This window comes from Cervus elaphus, chromosome 5 (genome assembly GCF_910594005.1).
Source record: "Cervus elaphus chromosome 5, mCerEla1.1, whole genome shotgun sequence".
NCBI lineage: Eukaryota > Metazoa > Chordata > Mammalia > Artiodactyla > Cervidae > Cervus > Cervus elaphus.
The window spans coordinates 96,363,532-96,386,402 of record NC_057819.1 but is presented as its reverse complement, the minus strand read 5'-3'; the positions used below and the strand labels follow the sequence as shown (position 1 = coordinate 96,386,402).

Genomic DNA, 22,871 nt, shown 5'->3' with positions numbered 1-22,871 from the left:
TTTGGTTTATTTAGGGAATTTTTTTAAGAGTGATCCTGGAACCCAGTTTGTTTATTTCTTGGTTGTGTTAGGTCTCAGTCGCTCCGTTGTTGTGGCCGGGGTTCAGTAGTTGCCCTGTGGCAGGTGAGATCTTAGCTCCCTGGCCAGGGATCCAACCGTGTCCCCTGCACTGGAAGGCGGGACTCTCAACCACTGGACCACCAGGGATGCCCCTATTTATGGAATTTTGAATGGATGAATCTAAGCATGTCTATAGCATGACTATAATTTTTCCCACAGTAGAAACATTCAAAAGGATTCTTCCATGTGTGAAATTCCTGATGAACAGAAAGACGTAGACTTTGCATGGAGGCTGCCCAGGGTCATTCCAGAGAACTGGGAGCAGATGAGGCCGAGGGTGGGTGGCCTGCAGCACAGTCTTCTCACACCCAGGGTCCCCGGTCAGTCCCCACCTCACTGATTAGCTAATCCTGCCAAGTATTGCTACCACTGGAGCCACTTCCAACGCTAGGCTTTCTGGGCTGAGTGGAAAAGTGAGGAAAGCTGTTTTTCCATAATATTAGCAACATTGCTTAGCAACAACTTTCAAAGCAAGAACCAGCAGACTCTCCAAAAACCTATTCTGTTTGGCTCTACAAAGAACACAGTGGTTTCTTATACATGCATTATTTATATACTGTTCTGTATAGTCAGTAATGCCTTCTGTGCCTGGCTTCCTCAGGAGAGGACTTATAACACCTAAGTGAGAATTCCAGACAACAGAGCTTTGAGGAGCAAAACTTTTCTTTGTTTGCTTGCTTGCTTTTACTGTAGTGACCTTGGCTAGAAATTTCTGTAAGATGTCTTACATATTTTTGCCCACTTCAAATACGGGTTTAACAGAATCTTTTCTGGGTGACTCAGATCCATCATTATCAATATCACCCACTGTACTTGAGCTAAAATTGTTATGAACAACAGGTCATTGAGATGAGGATCCATTTGTTTCTAGACTTAATGACTTCAATCAGCTATGATGGAAAGATACCACAATGAGGAAATAAAAATTAAAAGATCCTGCAGTTAGACAAACCGGAGCTCAAATCCTGATTTCAGCTTTTACTGTCTTTGTGGTTATGGGCTAGAAATTTAACCTCTCTGAGCCTCAGTTTGATCATCTGTAAAATGGGAATAACAACAGTGTGTTGCTCCTAGGGTTCTTCCAAGGATTCAGTGAGCATGTGTGGTCCACATAAAGACTTGTATGAAAACGTTCATGGTGGTTTTATTCAAAATAGACAGTCCATGGACCTTCCTGGTGCTCCAGTGGTTTGGACTCCATGCCCTCACTGCCGAGGGCCAGGTTCTATCCCTGGCAGGGGAATTAAGATCCCACAAGCCACAAGGCATGATCCAAAAAAAAGAAAAAAAGAAAGAGTTCTTAGTATGGGGAAAAGGTTAATAGTGTTTATCTCTAGAATTATGATGATTGTTATTGTTGTCTTTACATTTTCTTCTATTTATAATTAAATGATCAGCTTTTATTACTACATGAACTACATGTTCAGGTTAATAGCATTTACCTCTAGAATTATGATGACTTTATTATTGTCTATGCATTTTCTTCTATTTATAAATATAACTACATGTTAGTTTTAATAAGTTAACAGATGGATGTTATCATCAGTTAAAGGAGAAGGCATGCTAAAGCACTTCACAGGTACTCTTCAAGTGGCCTTTCTCACTGTGCTATTTTGAGTCATGGCTCATAGTGACTGCTCCCTGGGAAACCAAATACAGGTGTTGTTGTTTAGTTACTCAGCTGTGTCCAACTCTTTTGCGACTTCATGGACTATGGCCCACCAGGCTGCTCTGTCCATGGGATTTCCCAGGCAAGAATATTGGAGTGGGTTGCCATTTCCTTCTCCAGAGGATCTTCCCGACCCAGGGATCGAACCAGCATCTCCTGCTTGGCAGGCGAATTCTTTTAGGGAAGCCCTAAATACAGGTGTACCTGGAAGATACGGCAGGTTCAGTTCCAGACCAGTGCAATAAAGCAAGTATCACAAGAAAACGATCTGTACCAATTTTTTTGTTTTCTCCAGTGCATATAAAAGTTTTTTACACCATACTGTAGTCTAAGTGTGCAATAGCATTCTGTCTAAAAAAAAGTGCACATACTTTAAAAAAAAATGACTTTATTGCTAAAAAATGCTAACTATCATCTGACAATGCAAGGTTGCCACGAACTTTCAATTTTTTAAAAAATAAAATGCAATATCTAAGAAACACAAGAAAGCAAAGTGCAGTAAAATGAGGTTGGCTTGTAACTGAGCTTGTCAAATATGAGGGCAAGCGTCGTGGGTACCAGCAAGCAGGTGAGTATTCACTTAACAGACAACACAGATCTTACATATCCTGAACATAATAACAGCCCAAGGTGGCTGTTCTTGAGCTCTCCCTACATTCCCTGCTCAACCAGCCCCTGCTTCACCTACACCCACTCATATGACCGACCTTCCTAACAGTAAATGCCTATATACACGTCCTTGGCCCCAGCTAACGATTGTACAATAGCTTATCAAAGGGGGTGATGGGTGTGCTCCTCTGCTGGTTTCCCTGGTAACTGATGAGCCAACCAGACACCAAGTCCCCCTCTTACTGCCATCCTGTCCTGCACTCATCTGCCTCACACAGGGAGGTGTCACTCCAGGACCTTGCTCCAAACATGTAGGACCCCCTTGTCTATTAAACTATCTATGTCTGTCTCTCTGACTCTGGGCTCCTTCCATCTCAAGGCTGGGCAAGTACAAGGCTTGTAGGCGTGCAGGGTATACAGCCCAAGAGTGTGTGTGTGTGTGTGTGTGTGTGTGTGTGTGTAGGCGTGCAGGGTATACAGCCCAAGAGTGTGTGTGTGTGTGTGTGTGTGTGTGTGTGTGTGTGTGTGTGTGTGTGTGTACGTACCAAGCAGAACATGAAGATCACATTGTGTAGACTGCAGATCACACACAAGCCTGGTCAACCAGAAAATTCATAGGTTGTGGCCCCATTGACCCGATTCCTTGTAGATCCTATTTTTCTTTCCTGTTGTCTGAACTCATCTCCTGCTTCTGCGGGTCCCAGAAGAACTCTGGGTCAGATACTCCTTTCTAGAGGGAAACTCCCCCTATGGGCTGTGGTAATCAAACACTTTCTACCTAACCCCAACTGGAGTTTGCTTCAAAATGGCCTCTGGATGCTAATGCATTAATGTGTTAACTGCTGTTTCCCGCTGTGACTTTAAGTCCCATTAGCCTTAAAGACAGACACAAAGCTTATCTTCCATGTAGACACAGATTCCCTGAGTTTCGCATAGCGGCGGGTGGGGGGGCTAAGCCTTGAGCCTCCCGGTCAGCAGCTTTGAGTCTGCAATTTGCGAATTTTTCTGCTTTCTGGGGCCTTTCTTCTCTTTCCATCAGGAAAGTTCTTCCAGCTGTCTAGCCTGGATCACTCCTGCTCTACTAAGCTCTTCTGGTGAACAACTCCCTCCATCCTGAGGGAACGCCCCAATTAAAGCCCACTATCTTACCCCTCCTCCAAGTCTCAAAGCAGCTGCAGAAACTGCACCAGCCATTTCCCTTTCTCCCCAAGGCTCCAAATTTCCATCCGTTTCCCCCGCTGCCCTGCCCCCCTCACTCAGTCATGAGGCTGCATGGGTCACAGCTAATAACTAAAGGACCAAAGTTTCTTCCTCAGTTTCTTCTTCTTAATGCATGAAAGCAGGTTCAAGGTTACAGGGGGCTGGGCTCAGTAGCCAGCTATATGTGAACACCATCCATCAAACCTGTCATGCAAAGGACATGTAAAAGGATGCTGCGAGGCTGTCTCCAGGCAAGACAGGCAGTGACCTTCATGAGGGTCCCTTCTTGGAGAACCTGGAGCAGAAACAATCAACCCATCCAGTCTGTGAGGCAGTGGGATGCGTGGGAATTAGGTTAGGAGGAGCAACTGGCAGTGTAATCCCCAACGATCCAATGTGGAAATTAACCTTGTCAGCTATTGATCTGTCCCAAATGTCCCCTCCCCAGTGGTCAAGGCCTTCCTTGACCACTCACCTGGAGTACATCCCTTAGTTACTCTGCACCTAGCCCTTGGTTTGTTTCCTTTGTGGCAATTATTCTAATTTAAGGAGGGGTTTTGAGGAGGTTTTACTGATTTGTCTGTTGGCTGGTTTTTTGGTCTCTTTGCCCCAGTGGACTGTAAATTCTATAAGGGCAGACACCATACCTATCTTACAGGTCATCACCTCCTCCTCTGTATTCTGCACCCAGAATACCATCTGATATACTCCAACCCTCAATAAATATTGTTGGAAGTGAGGAAGGAGAGGAGGAGGAGAGAAAAGTGAGGGAGGCATCTCCCACCAGGAGGACCATGTTCCTGGAGTCAAGCTGGACCAGAGGGCAAGGCAGAGCATTGCTGTCCCAGAGATGGAGACCCGCTCTCTGCCTTCTCATAGGTGCAAAAATTCAGGTAATGTGGCTAAAAGGATAAAAGGATGGGGGTTCCCAGGTGGTGCCATGGTAAAGAACCCACCTGCCAATGCAAGAGACCCAGGTTCAATCCCTGGGTCAGGAAGATCCCCTGGAGTAGGAAATGTCAACCCACTGCAGTATTCTTGCCTGAGAAATCCCATGGACTGAGGAACCTAGCGGGCTACAGTCCACAGGGGTCACAAAGAGTCAGACACGACTGAGCCATTAAATAACAACTCCTGCACTGGAAGCCCCACTCCAGGTGGCACAGCTCTTGAGTCTGGTGAGGAGAAACCTCAAAGCAGTGGGTCCAACTCCAAGGTCTCCTTCGGGGCACCTGAAAGTCCCCTCAACTGTTAGACAGCCCTACAGAGGAGGGTATTAGTATCCTCATGTTAATAGATAAGCGGAGGAACTGGTCTAGGGCCCACCCTGGACAGACTCAGTCCGACTCTGGGGCCCACACTTGAGTGGCAGATAGGGGTCCAGCCACCCACCCTTGGGTACAAGTTACATTCCTTTATTCTTCTAAAAATACCTTTGAAACATTCTTCTAGGATTGGCAGGAAATGCCGGATTTTTAGAGCCCTCTCCTCCAGCCCATTTACTTCCACCATCTTCCATTCTTCATCAAAGAATGACCAAAGGGCTCAGACAGTTCCCTTGTGGGACAGGGCCATGCCCCCCTTCTATGCTCACCGGTGTAGGAATCACCCACCCATCCCGAGGGTCCACGGCCCTGTGAAGGTCACCATCCCAAGGCTCTGAGGAGCAGCTCCAAGGGCAGGACTTGCTCCCCTTGAAGCACAAGAGTCACCTCAGAAGGTGATAAAACCTCCCCCCCAATGCAGCATTTGACAGGTGCAAGCACATCCACAGCTTTTATTCCACTGGGTGCTCACAGCTCTGTGCGGAAGGAACATTAATATCATCCCCATTTGCTAGATGAGTTACCTGGGACCCAGAGAGGTTAACTCCTCTGTCCAGGATCACACAGCTCCTGAGAAGCAGTGCTGAGACCCAGACACAAGTGGTCTCCGTGGTTACTGACTCCCACAAAACCCAAAATGAAATGAAAAGGATGGAGACTCAAGGGGATTAGGAAATGATGCAATCAATCAGAGGCTCACCAAGCTTGTCAGCAGACAAAGTGAGGCCTACTTTTCTGCCTGCTTAGCACCTAGGCCCCTTGTTTTGGTCGACAGGCCCTGATTTTCCCTTGGGCAGTGCCCTGACACCAATGCTGGCTTCTCTGGTTCAGATGGGGCTGCCCCTTTCCAAGTTCTAGAGTGGGTATGTGGTTCAGGCATGGCCAATCCACGTACTCTACCCATCAGGCCAAGGTGACTGCTTCAGGGATGGGCATATAAACCGAGCCGGTGCAAACATGTGAAAACCTGAATTTTTGTTGGCACCATAGAAAGAAGCAGCTCACTACTCCTCAGGATTTCCAAAGTCAATGGCTGTCTTATGAGAAGAGAACTTGCCTGTAAGTGACGTGGATGAAAGGAAAGCAGAGCCAAGAGATAGGGACAGTGGTGGTGCTGTCTGACCCACCTGGATCCAGCGATTCCTGAAGCCATTCTCTTAGATCGGTTATTCCTTCAGGAATCTTTTTTTTTCCTTTTTCCTCTCTTCTTAAACTAGTGTGAGTTAGAGTTCTGTCACTAGTAAACTAGTTAAAATTAACATACGAGCTCTCTACCCAATGGGCGAGAAAACCCATGAAGGAGCAAAATAATAGCTTTAGACGAGTAAAAAAAGCACATAAGTCCTTCATCCAAGGGGAGCATCCCCCAAAACAGGCCACAGGAAAGTCTTTCCAGGAGGAGCCCCTGGGAACACCAAACAGACCTGGCTGCACCAGCCCAGCCCACAAATGACAGGCTTGGGGATAATCCTCCTGACCCTACTCAAGGGGAAGGCAGGATGGCTTAACTCTGAACCTGAAGATAAAACAGGAATTTCTCCTTTCCTCCTCACTGTCAGCATGTGGGTCACTCATTTTGTCTTTCTTCAGTAAAATCAAGGCTTATTCAAAGAAAACACTGGGGAAAAAAAGAAATTCAGACAAATCTAAAAAAGTGGAACAGGGCCGGGATGGGGGAGGGAGGCTCATACATACATACATATATATATATGTCATGTACATGCATATATGTATAATTACAGCTGATTTCCTTTGTTGTATGGCAGAAACCAACACAACATTGTAAAGCAATTGTCCTCCAATTAAAAATAAACTTAAAAAAATTAAAATGTGAGATATTCTACAAAACAACTTTGCTAGGTCTGTTGTTCCACATTTAAAAAGACTAAACAGATGCGATAACCAAGTACAAAGAGTGACCATTAATAATAAAGTGAAAATGTTCGTCACTCGGTCATGTTCAACTCTTTTGCGACCCTATGGACTGTAACCCACCAGGCTCCTCTGTCCATGGAATTCTCCAGGCAAGAATACTGGAGTGGGTTGCCATTCCTTTCTCCAGGGGATCTTCCTGACCCAGGGATCTAACCCGGGTATCCTGCACTGCAGGCAGACTCTTTATAGTCGAGCCACCAGGGAAGCCCGTTAATAATAAGTCAATAACAGAATCTAATATACAACGCACATTTCAACTTGGGGAACCTTTGGAAATGGACCGTATATTAAGTTATGCTGTTAAATTAACATCCATTTTCTTACATGTGCTCATAGTACTGTGGTTACATCAGAAAATGATGTTATTTGGGAGAGACACCTGCTGAAGAATTTACATATGAAGTATTATGATGTCTGCCACTTACTTTCTGTTCTACTCTCTTGCTTTCTACAGAGAAAGCAAGAACAGCTGTGCAAATATTACTAAGTGGTGAATCTGGGTGAATGCAGCTGCTCAATGTACAATCCTTCTCATTTTTGCATAGGTTGATAATTTTCAAAACAAAAAGTTGAAAAAAGGGACTTCCCTGGTGGTCCAGTGGCTGAGGCGCTATGCTTCCAATGCAGGAGGCCTGGGTTCAATCCCTGATCAGGGAACTAGATCCCACATGCTACAACTAAAGATCCTTCATGCCATCACAAAGATTGAAGATCCCATATTAGACCAGGCACAGCCAAATAAATAAATAAAATATTTAAAAAAAGAAAAAAGTTGAAAAAAAGCCACACCACCCTTGCCAATACTTGTCCTTAAATTTGCACACACATGTGTATGAGTGCAGGGAGCATGCCTATACACACGTGCACGCATTCTGTGACCCGAGAGATGGGTGTGCAAAGAGCACTGGGCCTGAGTCAGCAGAACCAACTGCGGCGCAGAGCCGTCCGCTCAGGACCCGAACCTCCTTTTATCCTAGTCTATGTTCTCAGCTGTAAAGTGAGGGCTGAAAATTCCACACACACCCACAAGATGCAGGATGAGCATTTTAGGTGGATGGAATAGTACGTGAAGTGGTTAAGAACCAAAGACAGAGACCTTGATAAGATGGCCTTTTCTATCTCAAGGCTCCTCTCTAAGGAAGGGGGTGTAGGTGACAGAAGTTGCCTCCACAGTCACTCCCTTCCCACTCAATTGCCCAGTTCTAGGCCTCTCAGGGACCTTAGAATTTGATCTTGGGGTCTGAGATCAACAGACAACACCCCACACCAGCCCAATGAGAACTGGCCTCTGGGTTCAATTGGCAGAGGAACTGCATTTGGGCTCCAAGCTGTGCCCAAGGGACCCTCAAAGCAGAAGCCATGCAATAACAAGGATGAACCAATGAAAAGCCAAGGCAAACCCCTCTGAATCTGGCCAGGGAAGTCAGCGCTTTCGGTCTCACAGACAACATGCCGGCCACCCCTCTGGTTAATAAAGTTCTCTGGAGCCTCTGGCTTCTGAAAAAGGAGAAGTAAGTGAAGTGAAAACTGCTCAGTCATGTCCAACTCTTTGTGACCCCATGGACTATACAATCCATGGAATTCTCCAAGCCGGAATACTTGAGTGGGTAGCCGTTCCCTTCTCCAGGGGATTTTCATGATCCCAAGAATCAAACCAGGGTCTCCTGCATGGCAGGCAGATTCTTTACCAGCTGAGCTACAGGGAAGCCCCTGAAAAAGGAGAAGCTGCAGATATTCTCACAAAAGACCATCCTACAATGATTCCAGGTGGCTGCAGGAACCTCAGAGGGCAACAATTCACTGACTTAGGGAGGATGGTGTGGGAAAGGCTAGAGGGTATGACAGGCAACACAGCTGGAGAAACTCAGGGGTGAGAAATCAGAAAAATGCAGCCACAACAAAGAAGAGCTTTCACCCAAAATGCACATGCCTACTAGTGGTGGGAATAGAAACTGGAGAGCAATTTAGCAGTATTATTAAAGTAAAAAGTCACCTACCCCAACACCTAGCAATGTCACCTGTAAGATTTACTCAAATCTAGACAAACACTCGCATGTGTGTGTAGAGGTGAGTGCCAGGCTGTTCTGGCACTTTCTGTAAAGAATAAATGATATCAGAAGCAACCATTTAGAACAGAGACTGCTAAGCACATGTGATATACTCAAAGTTAGATACTATACAATGTTTGGAAGGAATGAACTAAATATGTATATATGGACAACAACTGTTACTTAAGACACATGCAAAAATATTTAGAAAGTATGTATCAAACTCTGAATAGTGGCTACTATGAGGAGAAGAAACCACACACCACAGTGTGTGGGGTATTACTTCTCATGTAAGAAATGAGATAAGAAGAATAAATGTTCATATAATATAGGAATACGGAAGCACTGGAAAGAACCTGTTAAGTGGATTTAAGAAGGTGTCAGGGTGGATTGGAGTGAGAGCAAATATTCTCACCATATATAATTTTTAATCACTTTGGTTTCTGAACCAAACACACATAAACACAACTACTATTCAAAATAAATTATAAAGAAACAAACAGACTAGTCAGATAACCACAACACATTAGATCATGTTGTGAAAACAATTAGCAATAGTCATAAAAACAGAAGTTCAGGCCTAAAGGGTCGGTTATTCCATTCTTAGGACTATATCTAAGGAAATATATCTTGCAAATGCAAGAAACTACATGCAGGGCTTTCCTGGTGGCTCAGTGGTAAAGAATCCACCTGCCAACACAGGAGATGTGGGATTGATCCCTGTTCCAGGAAGATCCCACATGCCGTGGAGCAACTATGCCCATGAGCCACCACTACTGAAGCCCCAGCTCCAGGCATCACACTAATAATACATCACCATTCTACTGCTGCCATTATATTACTATCAGTTAATTAATAATATAAGTAAAATACAGTCTTAATTATTAAAGTGATGTAGTTATGAGAGCAAGTAATTTCACTGCATTTACCACGTGTGTGGCAGCACTTCACACACGTTGACTCAATCCTCATGACAACCTGGTGTTGCTATTATTGCTCCCATTTTACAGATGAAGCAGCCAACAGACAGGAAGATTAAGCCAACAGACAGATTAAACATTTGGCTGAAGGGCCCATGGTAAGGCACAGAGCTGGACTTTCCACTCAACAGGAAGCTTTAAGACAGTAAGCTCTTAACCACTGAGCTAATCCAACCGCCTTCACCCTGCCAATGACAACCAGGAGGTCAACTCCAGGCTGCGACCAGCTCAGTCTCCACTGAGAAATAACTCAAAGAGCAGGTCCTAATGGGGGTCAGGGAGATGCTTTACCTTTGCCAACTAAAATGACCCATCATAAAAGTCCCTGTGGAGACTGCTCTTTTGCTGTCTTACACTTTGCTGTCCAGATCTCCGGCCGCAGCTCAAGCCCTGGTTCCCACTGTCAGCAATGACGTGAGGCCAGGGCTGCTTGCTGGAGGTAAGCCGGGCCTGGCCCTGGGAGGCAGGACCCCTTTGATGAGGTTCATCACCCAAGTCCTGGCCTGCCCTGGAGAACTGAAGCCCCAGGAAGGAGGGGCAGGCACAGTGATGAGGAACATTCTCCTCCCGACTCTAACTCACACGCCCTTCACCAGAGCTACCATCAGGAAAGCGAGTAATTAATCTTTGAGACAGGAACCAGCTGCACCAGGGAGCGACGGGAGAGAGGAGGAGCAGAGACTGGGAGAGCAAGACAGAGAAAGCAAGGGACAAGGCAATGAGGCAGCTACCCAGAGGGCAGCCAAGAGAGATGAGCAAAGAAACACCGAAACACTGATACAGCCGAGGGAGCAGAACAGTCAGGAAATCACCACCTGGTGATTCTGGCCACCTGGTCTTCTGGTCCCGGCCAGGCACCCACATGCATCCACCTCAATCTCCCCGGAGGGCAGGGGTGCACGTCCCAAATTATTGTCCGACCCTGAAATCAAAGCACCTGCCCGACTCGCCACACCCAAGAGCTGGCATCTGGGCTAAGAGCGCCACCTGCTGGTGTCGGGGAGAACTGTCTGTGTCCCCATCTGGGAGGGGGTAAACTCCCCATCCCATTCCCTGACCCTCTTGCTTCCTCATTTCACACCTGCCAAGCCTGTTCCCCCTCAAGGCCTCTTTACCTGCTCTTCCCACCACCTGGTGGAGAAGGCAATGGCACCCCACTCCAGTACTCTTGCCTGGTAAATCCCATGGACGGAGGAGCCTGGTAGGCTGCAGTCCCTGGGGTCGCGCAGAGTCGGCCGTGACTGAAGCGACTTAGCAGCAGCAGCGCCCACCACCTGGAATGCCTCATCCCCCTGGAATGTCTCACGGCCGGCTCCTTCTCTTTCTTCAGGTCTCTGCTCAAACGTCACTTCAACGGAGAGGCTGCTCCTGACCCCACCTAAAGTAGCCCCCTGTGCCCCTCCCCCACCACCTCACTCTTCTTATTGCCTTTACAAGTCTGGGCATTATCTGAGGCCACCTGGATTCTTCATTCGGCTCCTGTCTGCCTCCCCCATTAGAGAGGCCCCATCAGGTCTGAATGGTCCACTTTTGTATGATTTGCACTCAGAACTGACCTTGGCAGCAAAAGTTCCAGATGTTCCTTCCGGAAGAGCCACTGGTGTCTCTACCTACCCCTTCTTCTCTAGTCAAGCCTCCTTACTTCTGCTCAGGCAATAGAATGTTTGGCCAATACATTATTTCATATTCAATTTCGTTGTTTCCCTACTCTGTTTAATCAATAAATGCTCTCTGTTGTTTTGCATTCTTCCCAGTTGCCTTTTTTTTGGCCATGCCACACGGCACATGGGACCTTAGTTCCCCAACCAGAGACGGAAGCCAGGGCCTCGGCAATGAAAGCACCAAGTCTTAGCCTCTGGACCACCAAGGAATTCCCAGTTTCTTCCATTTTAAAATGGGAAAAACAGCAAGAGACGCTTCACGGGACAGTTGCAGGATCCAAAGATCCAGTTTGTAGCCGCCTCCTTGGCGCCACCTAGTGGCCAAGATTTAGGCGGCTCAGACATCTTCTGGCCTAAAGGTCTGGGAATATTTCTGTAGCATGTGAGCTAGCTCAGACCAGGTAGAATCTCTGGGTTTGTCTGGCCCTTGGACGACCTCCAGGGGAGTCTGTCCAGCGCTGTTCACAGAACTATCTGTGATGATGGAGATGTTCTGTATCTGTGCGTCTCCATCAACAGATGACTACTGAGTACTGGAAATGGGGCTATATTGTGACTGGGGAACTGAATTTGTAATTGTACTTCATGTTCATTCATTTAAATTGCAACATGTAACTATATTAGACAGCACTGGTGTGGAGGATTGTTTGAGGCCTGGGATCCAGCTATGTCTCAGGCCAGATTGATTGACTCCCTGGTCCTTTCAGTTATGAAAACCAAGACATTCACTTTTCATGTAGGCTGGTTAGACCTGGGTTCTGGCCACATCCACTGAGAGTGATGACCAATTGGGTCCCCTTCTAGGGCCTATGAATACAAGACACACTTAGGGAAGGCGGGAGGAAGGCATGAAGGCCTGCAACCACAAGACAGAGGGCCCCGGCCCCTGGAGCTACAGGTGGGTACCAGGCAGGGCTCCACGCTTCCAGAATGCTGCACACCCCAATCCTGGAAGAGCGGGGACCCCACATGACTAAAGAGCTCCCCAAGACCTTTCTGTACTTTTTGACTGCAGGCACAAGCAAGGGCTTGGAGACAGATGAACCTGGCGCAGTTCCCAGGCTACCAGTTGAATGACCTGAAACAAGTTTTCTTTCTTCAAAGGCTACTTTTCCCCATCTGTGCAATAGGAATCAGAGCACACATCTTATAGGGATCAGGAGAGGGTTTCACACAGTATTTGTTGTTGTTTAGTCAGTCATGTCTGACTCTTTTGCGACCCCATAGACTGTAGCCCACCAGGCTCCTCTGTCTATGGGATTCTCCAGGCAAGAATACTGGAGTGGGTTGCCATTTCCTTCTCCAGGGGATCTTCCTGACCCAGGGGTGGAACCCATGTCCCCTGCATTGCAGGTGAATTCTTTATCACTGAGCCACTTGGGAAGCCACTTTCATACAGTACAGATACAGAGAATAAGCAAGAATCAGCACTCAATATTTGCTTAAATGACTTATTAGCTTAGTCCTACATAGCTTTATATCAAACCATCATCACGTAAGTTTTTACAGCTTGAAAAAAACAAAACATGATTAACAGAACAATTATCTGGATCATGCCATTGCCACACTGGGCCACAGTCCTTGGCTCCCTCATTTCTCCCCAACCCAAGCCCAGCCAGCCTCCACATTTTGCAGATTCCATCTTGGAGCATCTTGCTAGCATCTTGATTCCACATCATACCTGAAGCCACCTTCATCTCTCTCTGGAGCAGCTGCTGGTCCATGTCCATCTGCTTCCAGGATCCTGTTGGGTCTATCCAAGCAGCCACAGTGACCCTCCAGACCTCGACTCAAAGCCTCCAGCTATCTACCTCCCCATAGCTCAATAAACTGAATATACACTCTGAAGTCTGACCTCCCAGGCCCACCAACACGACCAGGCCCCCACCTTTTGGACATGAATCCTCACTCTTCTGAGACTCCAGCCACACCAACTCCCTGAGCAAACCTTGCTCTCTTTCACCTCTGGGCCTGTACAAGATTCAAGAGTCAGGTCAATGGAATCAAAAAGAAACCCAGGGACTTCCCCGGTAGTCCAGTGGCTAAGACTCTGCCTGCCAATGCAGGGGACATGGGTTCGATCCCTGATCCAGGAAGAATCCACATGCCGAGGAGCAACTGAGATGATGCGCCACAACGAGGGGAGGCACCACAATGAGAAGCCCGCACACCGCAACTGGAGAAGAGTCCCCACTCTGCAACTGGAGAAAGCTCATGCACCACAGCTAGAGAAGAGGCCCCGCTCTGCAACTAGAGAACGCCTGCGCACCACAACGAAGACCCAGTACAACCAAAATATAAAAGTAAGGTTTTTTTTAAGTTAAAAATAGAATTACCACATGATCCCAGCAATTCAGCTTCTGGGTTTAACCCAAAAGAACTGAAAGCAGGGACTCAGATATTTGTCCACCCATGTTCACAGCTGCATTATTCACAACACTCAAAAGGTGGAAACAACCCAAGTATCTATCGACTGATGACTGGATGAACAAAATGTGACATTGACAAACAATAAAATAATATTCAGCCTTAAAAAGGAAGGAAATTCTGACACATGCTACAACATGAATGAACCTTGAGTACATTATGCAAAGAAAAATAAGCCAGTCACCAAAGGGCAAATATTGCATAATTTCACTTATGCGAGATCCCTGGCATAGTCAAATCCATAGAGATAGAAAGCAGAAAGGTGAGTGCCAAGGGCTGGCAGGAGGCAGGAAATGGAGAGTTAGTGTTTAATGGGGACAGAGTTTCAACTGGAGATCATAACAAAGTTCCAGAAATGGATAGTGGTAGTTGGGCAACATTACAAAATGTACTCAATGCCACTGTATATACTTTACCACAATTTTTTTTAAAAAGGTTTGATGAAAATGCAACAAAATGTTCAGTTCAGTTCAGTTCAGTCGCTCAGTCGTGTCCGACTCTGTGACCCCATGAATCGCAGCACGCCAGGCCTCCCTGTCCATCACCAAGTCCCGGAGTTTACTCAAACTCACGTCCATCGAGTCGGTGATGCCATCCAGCCATCTCATCCTCTGTCGTCCCCTTCTTCTCCTGCCCCCAATCCCTCCCAGCATCACGGTCTTTTCCAATGTTAACAAGTGTCAATTCTGGGTCGTGAGTATGCAGAGGTTTGCCATGCCGTTATTCTAAAAATAAACTAACAAAACAGGACACTTGGTGTGGCCAAGGATGTGGAGACCAAGCCCACAGCAGGCAGGATGCCCCTCACAGCTGGCTCAGTCCTCTTCCATTTCTTCTCCTGTCCTATTTTTACTGCATTGTGGTTGCTATGGAAACAAGGGGCACCTTGAGAGCCCAGAGCTCAGCCCATGTGCTGCTAACTCCAGGAATAATGTCAGAGTGTGAATGAAATAAAATCCTGGATTACCTGGGCCTCGTGTACACATCCGTCCCTCCTGGTATGTCTAGCAAGGGATCGTGTGTTTGTACATGAGTGGCCACCACCTGCAAGAGTCTGTCCTCAGCAGGCTGGGGTCCAGGTGTGTTATCCAGTCCAGCCCTGGTCTGCTCACCACACGTAGGCCAATTAACTGAGAGACGAGGTGTTGAGGCAAGGAATATGACTTTACTCGGAAAGCCAGCTGACCAAGAAGATGGAAGACTACTGTCTCAAAATAACCATCTTACCGGGACTCTGAGCGCCAGGTTCTTTTATAGGACAGAGATGGGGAGGAGTTGAGGAAGTAAAGACCATTATCTTGTAAATATCTCCTGGAATGGCCAACCTCAGGGAGGGGAAGTGTTAATCAGAGAGGCAGGGTACCGCAAGGCTTTTTATTTCAGGGGATTTTATCTGGGGGCTTCTCCAATGGCTCAGCAGTAAAAGTATCTGCCTGCAGTGCAGGAGACACAGGAGATGCAAGTTCCATCCCTGGGCTGCAAAGATCCCCTGGAGGAGGAAATGGCAACCCACTCCAGTATTCTTGCCTGAAAAATCCCATGGACAGAGGAGCCTGGCGGGTTACCTGTCCAGAGCAAATGAGCACAGCACATGTGTGGTTATAATAATGAAAACAACGAAAAACAAAGGTTAAAGTCAAAGAAACAGATCCATTCACGGGGTCAGAACTGGCTCTGCCTTGCAGCAGGTTGCACATGGCTCTGGTTTGCCTGTGGGGATCTGCTTGCTTACATGCACGTGGGCATGTCACATGGTTATGTGTTATCCACACAGCCCAGGACCATCATCACCAATATCAGAAATGTTAAGGCAGGTAGCATTTACCAGGCACTAACTAGGCAGCAGGCACTGTGCTCCATGCTTCACTTGGATTATCTCCTTTTAACCTCACAACAATATCTCATATAGGTACTATTACTATCCTCAGATAAAGAAATCGAGGCATAGAGAGGTTACAGAACTTGCCCAAGATCACTCAGAACACATGAACCTAACCACTGAATCTGTACTGTGAGGAAGGAGCGATTTAAATGTCACTAGTTCCCAAACAGCTGCAGCCCCAGCTGCATCAGAAGCACCACCTCTGGCCCTGATAACACAGGTTTCCTGGGCCCCACCCAGGCCTCAGGAAGCACAGTCCCCAGGGTGGGTCTGCACTGCAGCCAGGATGGACCACCACTGGTCCCCTGGGCGGAGCTGACCCACGGGACTCACGGGGTAGGGCAGGGTGGGGATGGAGGTGGGGGAGGCTGTTCCTCGGCGGAAACGGGCCAGGGAAAGTCTGCGGTTCAAAGATGCTCAATTCCAGAGGGCATCTGCTAGTGACACAGTGACGAGAAAGAGGTAGTGGCTGTTGTCACACACACACACACACACACACACACACACACACACACACACACACACACACACACACACACACACACACACACACACACACACACACACACACACACACACCCCAGGGCAGGGCTCCAAAATTCAGTTATGTGGCTTTGTGGCCTGCCCGGCACGGATTTCCGCCCACTCCACCCTCTCAGAATGAGCTAGGCCCCGGGGCGGAGGATGACAGTGTGGTAACCCGCCCGTTCACAGCTCAGGGAGGGGTCAGCCACCTCACCTGGACAACAAACAGCCAGGGCCGGGCACCCTAGAGGCTCCTACGGGCTCAGCCCTCAAGGGGAGAAGGACAGATAGACAGAAACCACACGGAGGAGGAGCTTAAACAGGACCCTGAGGTTCCAGCTGCTCTGGGAGCAGAAGGAAGGGAGTGTTTTGTTCTCAAAGGGAAGAAGTTCACAGAGAAAGCAGCATCTAAGCTGGTCCTGGTGGGATGGGCGAGATGACACCCCGATGGGGGAGGAGACGGGAAGGCATCTCACACCCAGGGAACAGCATAAGCAGACATCAAGGCAGAAACCCCAGGAAATGGCAAATCTCATCATCTGGCTAGAGTTAAAGGCCAAGAGAAGATAACAGAAACAAAAACAGAAAAACAAAACTAGCCATGCACTGAGGCACAGAGAGGTTAAATCACTCACCCAAGGTCACCCAGCTGGTGGAATCAGGATTTAAACATAAGCTGCCTGGCTCCAAAGCCCATGGATTAACCACTAAAATGAGGTTCACTGGCTGGTAGCTTTGTCTTCTGCACATAGCTTAGAACACTGCAGGGATTTCGCTGGTGGCACAGTGGGTTAAGAATCTGCCTGTCAATGCAAGGGACACATGTTCAATCCCTGGTCCAGGAAGATTCCACAGGCCCAGGGAGCAACTAGGCCATGGCCCACAACTACTGAGCCCATGCTCTAGAGCCTGCAAGTGGCAATTATCGAAGCAAGTGTGCCTAGAGCCTGTGCTCTGCAATAAGAGAAGCCACTGCAGAGAAGCCTGTGCACCTCAACGAAGAGTAGCCCCCACTCTCCACAACTAGGGAAAACCCTCACATAGCAACAAAGACCCAGTGCAGCCAAACATAAATAAATAAATAAAATGATAGAATCTGCAGAGGTGGATCTGGCTGGGCCAGGAGCAATGTTTCTCAGTGGGTTGGGGGAGCTCTTATACCCCTGCCCCGGAAACTCAGCAATGCCTGGAGACATTTTTGATTGTCACTACTAGGGGGTAGGCTGCTAGCATCTCAAGGGCAGAGGTTAGAGATGCTGCTCAACATCCTACAGGGCACAGGAGAGCCCCCAGGACAGAATCCTCCAGCCCCAGATGTCAACAGAAACCCTGGGCTAGAGAGACTCACCCACCTGCAGCCCATATTCACAGTGACAGTCACTGCACTTGTTTATCCCTTGGGACAGGGGTTCCCAAATTTGGCTGCCCACTGGAATCACCTGGGAATCTTTAAAAAGTACTGGCATGGGACTTCCCTGGTGGTCCAGAGGCTAAGACTTCAAGCTCCCAGCACAGGGGGCCCAGGTTTGATCCCTGATAGGGAACTAGATCCTGCATGTCACAACAAAGACCAGGTGCTTCCCTGGTGGTTTAGTGGTTAAGAATCGGTCCGCCAATGCAGGGGACACAGGGTTCAACCTCTGCTCCGAGGATTCCCGCATGCCGAGCAGGAACTAAGCCTGTGCACTGCCAACTACTGAGCCCGCGCTCTAGAGCCTGTGTGATCCACAAAAGAAGCCTGCGCACTGCAATGAAGAGTAGCCCCCGCTCGCCGCAACCAGAGAAAGCCCTCATGCAGCAATGAAGACCCAGCGCAGCCAAAAATAAAAACTTCTCTAATTAAAAAAATGTTTTTGAAAAAAGACTGAGCTAAATAAATAAATAAAGTGCTGGCACTGAGTCCAAATCTAGAATTGATTTCCAAATCTGGGTACCCTGGGCACTGATTTCCAAATCTGGAATTGAGTGCAATCTGGACCTGAGAATTTTTCTTATGCCTAAGTTTAATTTTTCTTTTCTTAAGCTTCCCAGAAAAGCTTGGGAACCAGTGCTTTGGTTGGGGGCCACGGAGGATCCAACTGTCTGCCGTGGACCACAAACAGTTTAGTAGATGTTAACGCCAGAAAGAGAAGTCACGGAGGGGTAAACACACCCAGAGACTGCCCAGCCTCCAGCCAAGGTCCCAGGGACAAGTTCGAGTGGAATCCGCACTAACAAGGTCGGGATGCAGATCCAGGCCTCCTTGGAGCAGTTAGAGGCGGCCGTGAGGATGATGAATTAGTCAGAGCTGGCGGAGGCCCGAGGAGGAGGTAATTAGGCTTTGTCACTGTCTGGGCAGGAGATAATGGGCCTCAACCGGGAGGAGGGCGGGAGAGGACCAACCCCCGTGACTCAGGGGCTTCACAATCCAGTGACAGGGAAAGAACTGGATTTGGAAGAGAGAAAAGGTTAATTGAGAGTGAGTCCAGTCTGGGGCCGGAGCAGGAAATGACTAGTCAACAGCAGAAGGCAGAGGGTGAGAGCACCAGGGAGGAGTGGCTTGGGGAGAAGGGATCACAGAATCGACCCCAGGGATCACAGAATCGACCCCAGGGAGAAGAGAGCTGAGACACACAGGGCTGACCCCCTGCAGCAGAAGGGGCACACAGGTGGGGTGAATCTGCCTGCAGGATGGGTCACATGTGGCTTTGTCTTTTTAATTCTTGAGCTACTTGTCAAGTTGTTGCCGAAAACTCCAGATTTCCAGCTTCTCCTGTAACGTGGAAGGTCTGGGGAGACGGGCGGCATTTTGGCAGAGCACCGATTGTGTGCCTGCTGTTCCCCCCAGACCCCTCCCAGCCCTGCCAGATCCCTGCAGGTATCAGGTCTGTCTTCAGAAAGACAAGACCAGTACTAAATCAGCAAGTGGCAAAGATGGAGGAGTGGATGGGGAAGCAGAAAAGGAGTCAGGCACTGCACAGACGCACAGAGCCAACCTCTCATGTCCTGGCCCTGCACCTGCCACCTCTGTGCTGGGCCGTCTCAGGTTGGGACATCCCCACTTGGGGCCCCCGTGTACTCATCTGTAAAGGAGGAGGTTGAAGCCGATGACTTCTCATCATCCATCATCAGGTCCATCAGGCTCCTGCAAGCTGCCTAGGCCAATTCCTTCATCTAGGCTTTGAAATGAAGCCTAGAAAACCTGAACACTTCGGTGAGAAGTCCCAAACAGAGCCAGAGAGGCCAGGGATGACCCAGAAGAGAAAAATCAGGGAATAGGGGCCACCTTCCGAAGTCCAGGGGCTCTCAAGAGAAAGGATTGTTAGCCTTGTTTAGGGACAGGAGACGAGGGACCAAGCAGTTGGCAGTTACAGAGATTCCAGATGAAAATAATGGTCAGCTTTGACCAATCAGAGCCATATTGGAACAGAACAGGCATATTTATAAGGTAATGAGCTCCCTGTCACTGGAGGTAGCAACCAAGTTCAAGCTGGGTGACTGGTTTTAGGGGCACAAGGGATTCACATAGTGGCTAATTTGACCTTTTTATCTCAAGCCCTAAGATTCAGGGACTCCAGGGAGCTGGGGATCTCTCTTGAAGGCTCCCTGTCTTCCTTTACCAAGGTTCCCAAGGAAAGGTGTTAGGGATTAGGCTTGGACTTGGCCTTCAAGAGGGAAGGCCAGGAAAAAGCATAGAATGTCTAATTCCTTGCTCCCCTTGCCCTTCACCAGGACCACGGCCCCCCGGTCCCCCAGTGAAACCCAGCAACCCCTGCCACATGGCCCCCATCCCCAGCACAGCCTCACCCGGACCCCTCAGAGGCAGGAGGAGCAGCAGCTCCTGAAGGGGCCTCCTAGCACAAGGCAGGGGAGCCACCTACCTCCCCTCCTGACACCCCCATCCCCACTCCCTGCTCCCAGCCCCAGAGGAACCAGCAGGAGGAAGGCGAGAGAACCAGGCACCCCCGCCTCTCCAGACACCCCTGAGTGCCTCCCGGCCACCCATCCATCAGCAGCCCCCCCAAGGGGATGCAGGGGGTCCTGACCAACCCCAGGGTCCACAGTGTGCAGACAGGAAGCACAGGGACACAGAGGGTGGGAATCAGAGCCTCCCGCCAAAGCCCAGTGGGAGCAATTCTCCCCCAGCCTCGGCCACGTCCGGCTCCTGGTGACCCAGGCAGGGTCCCCCAGCCTCCTCCGCTCGGGACTCTGAGCGTTCCCATCCAGGACAGGCCAGCAGGCCTCAGAGGAAGCTCAAGGGCATGGCCAGAGCCCCGGGGGTCCACAAGGACTTTCAGGGAGCTGAATGGGGTGAGGGGAGGCCCCCAGGATGGTTGGAGCTGGGCTGGCAGGTCTCAGGCTGCCCCATCTGCATCCTGCTCCCCCAGATGCCTGCCCCTGTCCCTGTTAGCCCTGTCCCATGGGATCAACAAGCACCATTCAGCTCACCAGCCACACGGAAAACACCCCCAACGGGGCCCACAGAATAAGCAGAGCCCCTCCTGCCCGCCTTCCCACACTCATCTCAGAAGAGCCCCAGCGTCCAGTACCTACTGGCCAGAGCTGCCAGCTGGCTCCCTGCTGCCCATTATCAGATAACCCACCAGACCTGGTCAAGACCCAGGGAGCTGCTTGCCTGTCAAGAAATCAGAGCAGGGACTCACCAGGGTTTCCTGGGCATGGTGGGGACCCGCCCGGAGGAGGGCCAGGAGCACACAGATCACCCCGGGTTTGCAGACCTTGCTGCCTGGCAAACCGCACCTCCAGGTGCTTCCCTCGTGCCTGGCAATGAAATCAGGCCACAGCCCAAATGCCGGCTAAGCACCCGCCCGCCTTGTTCTCCATGTAGCCACTCACGCCCCACGACTCCAGATCCCAAAACAGGCATGTTCGTGGTTACCATAGGAACTCGCTAAAGCCAAAAAAGGCACCACACAGTCTCCCACACGGGCCCTCAAAGCTCATGTCCACCTGCACGGGCAAGCATGCACACACACCTACACACACCTACACACGCCAGTGTTGTTCTCAGGCCCGGGGACTATCCTAAAGAATCAATAGACCAGAGCTGATGCTTGAGACAGAAACAGGGGTGTTCCTCTCCGCGCCACCTGGAACGTGTCTGCAAGCGGTTTCCCTGCACGCCCCGTGCGGCCAGCTGTCGGTGACAAGTGCGGTGGAACCAACCAGTGCTCATCTGGTGCTCACCCACCAGAGGCATGCCTGGAGCTGGCGCAGGGGGCAGGCAGAGAGTCCAGGACCGCCACCAGCTCTGCCTGCAAGGCCAGGGAGAGGGCACTGCCCAGCCCGCTTCCCTGGCCACCCACCAGCTCCAGCACCCCTCAAATGCTGCTTTTCTCCTCCACGCCCTTCTCTGGAGGGCGGGGAGGGCGGGTAGGCTTAAAGGTCGGGACTTAAGCCAGCCGCATGGGAGGGGAGAAGGGAAAGGAGGAACAGAGACTGCATATGCAGAGCCTTACTCTCGGACTTCCCTGGTGATCCAGTGGTTAAGAATCCTCGAGGCAGGTCAGGATACTCAGGTTCCATCTCTGGCCAGGGAAGACCCCACGTGCCGCAGAGCAACGAAGCCTGAGAACCACAACTACTAAGGCCCACACACCTAGAGCCTGTGCTCCGCAAGAAGAGAAGCCACCGCAACAAGAAGCCCGCGCACCGCAACTAGAGAAAGCCCGCGAGCAGTGATGAAGACCCAGGGCAGCCAAAAATAATTAATTTTTTTTTTTTTAAGCCTTACTCTCTCCCTCTATCCCTAGCTACCCAAATTCCCCCATCCCCGTGCACGGGACCAACATCCACTCAAGGGGTCGCTGAGAAACTTGAGTCTTCACCTCGACGGCGCCCCTGGCCCTCACCTCCCACATTCAAAGCATCTCCAGGGTGGAAAGTCCACCTCCTCAGGCGCTCTCCAATCTGTCCCCCACTCTCCAACCCCCCTGGCCCAGCTCCAGCCTCCAATCTCTCCAATGAGTCAGCAGATGGCAGTCGGCAGGGCCTTCAGACTCAAATCCGGCCACGTTACTCCCTTGCCTGAAAGTCTTTCCACGGCTCCTGGCCACACAGAGAGGCAAGCCCGGCCAGCCACACAGCCCTCCCACACTCCTGACTTGGCCCAGTCTGTCCCCGACCTGGCACGCAGTGATCCGTCTGGTGTAATAACGGCACCCAGGTCCCTCCCAGCCCACGCCATTCACACCTCACTGCCCGCAGGCTGGTGCTGCTGCCTGGGGAGCTGACCTCACTCACTGTCAGAGACGGCTGAGGCACCACCAAGCCTCCAGAAAGCCCCTCCATCCTCTCTGAGGAATCTCTGCTAGCACTTGTCACATCCCATTGCAATTGTCTGTCTGTCCCCCATGGGACTATAAGTTTTCATGAGCAGAGACTGTCATTCTTTTTTTTTTTTTTTTTGGCCTCACTGCACAGCATATGGGATCTTAGTTCCCTGACCAGGGATCGAACCCAAGTTCTCTGCAGTGTCCGACTCTTTGCG

At 49.5% G+C, this 22,871-nt stretch overlaps 1 protein-coding gene across 5 annotated transcripts in view; it reads right to left on the bottom strand.

The window, feature by feature from the left end:
• Positions 1-22,871, bottom strand: part of RAP1GAP2 (RAP1 GTPase activating protein 2) — a 216,333-nt gene that overhangs the window by 151,779 nt on the left and 41,683 nt on the right. Inside the window, exon 1 of one of the 5 annotated variants that reach the window (XM_043903407.1) lies at positions 21,025-21,133. The exons of the other annotated variants lie outside the window; for them this stretch is intronic. Within the exon in view, the coding sequence (XP_043759342.1) occupies positions 21,025-21,041 (17 nt within the window). The 5' untranslated portion in view covers positions 21,042-21,133. Of the gene's footprint in view, positions 1-21,024; positions 21,134-22,871 lie in introns of those variants that run through there. 5 annotated transcript variants of the gene reach the window in all.